This window comes from Galeopterus variegatus, unplaced genomic scaffold, assembly GCF_000696425.1.
Source record: "Galeopterus variegatus unplaced genomic scaffold, G_variegatus-3.0.2 Scaffold6950, whole genome shotgun sequence".
Lineage (NCBI taxonomy): Eukaryota > Metazoa > Chordata > Mammalia > Dermoptera > Cynocephalidae > Galeopterus > Galeopterus variegatus.
Genome location: NW_007733061.1, coordinates 36,148 through 37,728, shown reverse-complemented (window position 1 = coordinate 37,728; position 1,581 = coordinate 36,148). Strand labels below are relative to the sequence as shown.

The following is a 1,581-nucleotide window of genomic DNA, read 5'->3' as shown; positions in this document are numbered from 1 at the left end:
CCCTCAGCCGAGTCAGTCCCGTGCCTGAGTCGCTGACGGTGGGTGAGGCCGTGCGCCGGGCCTTTCCATCGGGGTCCAATCTCTTCATCTCTAGGAATGGGCAGGGGCCGTCAGGAGGTTGGGGACTGTGTGAATAAACCCAGAAAGTGGCAGGGGCAGGAAATGTCACCTGCAGGGCAGAGCATGAGGGGAGACCTGTGAGATCCACACCTGGGCAACTGTGCCACGTGGGCGCTGGTGTTGGGAGAGGCTCCAGGCCTCCCGGGACCCCCTGCCCTTTCCCCAGGGTCTGGCCTGGTGGCTCCACCCTCAGACCTTACCCACATGCTCAGAGAAGCCCGACCGAGCAGGCTCCGTGGAGAAGGAGGCACGGGGCCTAAAACAGTCTGAAGGGCCCCGAGCAGGGAGAGCCCCCCAGGGCAGCTCAGATAAGAAAGGCCTCAAGCATGAGGTCCCTTTGTGCCACCACCATCTTAGAACTCTGTGTGACCTCAGCCTGGGTTCTCAGCCCACTGTGACATCACCAGCGAGCTCCAGCTCTGAGAAGGGCGGCCTGGCCGGGTCACTCCCCTTCACCTGGCCTCCGTCCCCCCAGGCCCAGTGCAGCCAAGGCCATGCTGCTGCTAGCAGTGCTGCTGCTCATGTGGCCCACCGAGGTGGCAGATCTTGGTATGTGGACTCCTCTCCTGTAGCCAGAACAGCTGTCCCAGGCAGGGCTGGGGTGACAGCCACCCTCCCCACCCCCCCTGTCCAGTCAGTGGTGAGCACTGGGGCAAAGGGAGAGAGCGGGATGGTGACCTCACTCAGGTGCTGACAGCCACCGGGAGGCCAGCTCGCAGGAGACAGGAGGGGAGCTGGACGTTTTCCCGTCCTCCCTCCTCCAAACCACTTCTCTTTCCTCCCTACTACTCCCCAGCCCAAAGTATGACCTGTCTGACCTTGAGTTTGGGTTTCGAATCCTGAGACTTTATCCTCGACGAAATCATAGAGTGCCTGGAAACCTGTCCCCAGGATTAGGTGAGGGGCAGCCTCCAACTCAGAGACTGAGAGAGAGTGCGGCAGGAGCTTCCCGCAGACTCAGCAGGGTCAAGTTCAAGGATGCTTCTGTTCCCAGCAGCCAGCTCCTTGCAGCCCTCTGATGGGTCATTTCTCTCTCTGAGGGGTGGCTGGAGCTGGAGGGAGCTGGTTTCCTCAGCAGCTGCTGTGGGCCAAGTTGTCCCCATGTTGAATGGCTGCGTCACCGCAATGGGGTCTTGCTCTCAGCCCTTGTGTGAGTGAGACGTGCTGCGTCTCACCCAGGTTGAGGATGTGCCCAAAGTCATGCTGCAGGGAAGTGGTAGGGCCGTCTGCCTGACCTGCACCAGGCTGTGCCTCGGTTGTACCGCCTGTAGAACGGGGATGGAAATGCTGCACCTGCCTTGCGGGTGGCTGTGAAGACTGAGTGAACTGGTCATCGTTGCAAAGAGCTCCTGACAGTTCCTGACACACAGCGAGTGTGGACATGTCTGGTAGATAAAATGAGACATCCAGAAAAGTGCAGATCTGAAAGTCCCGCAGAGAGCTTTATGCACTGCTGACCAC

General features: G+C 60.1%; 1 protein-coding gene across 1 annotated transcript in view; it reads left to right on the top strand.

Annotated features, from left to right (window-relative positions):
• The first annotated feature begins 614 nt into the window (after positions 1 to 614).
• Positions 615 to 1,581, top strand: part of PRSS55 (protease, serine, 55) — a 15,208-nt gene continuing 14,241 nt past the window's right edge. Inside the window, exon 1 of the mRNA XM_008591467.1 lies at positions 615 to 669. Coding sequence (XP_008589689.1) covers positions 615 to 669 — 55 coding nt within the window. The remainder of the gene's footprint in view (positions 670 to 1,581) is intronic.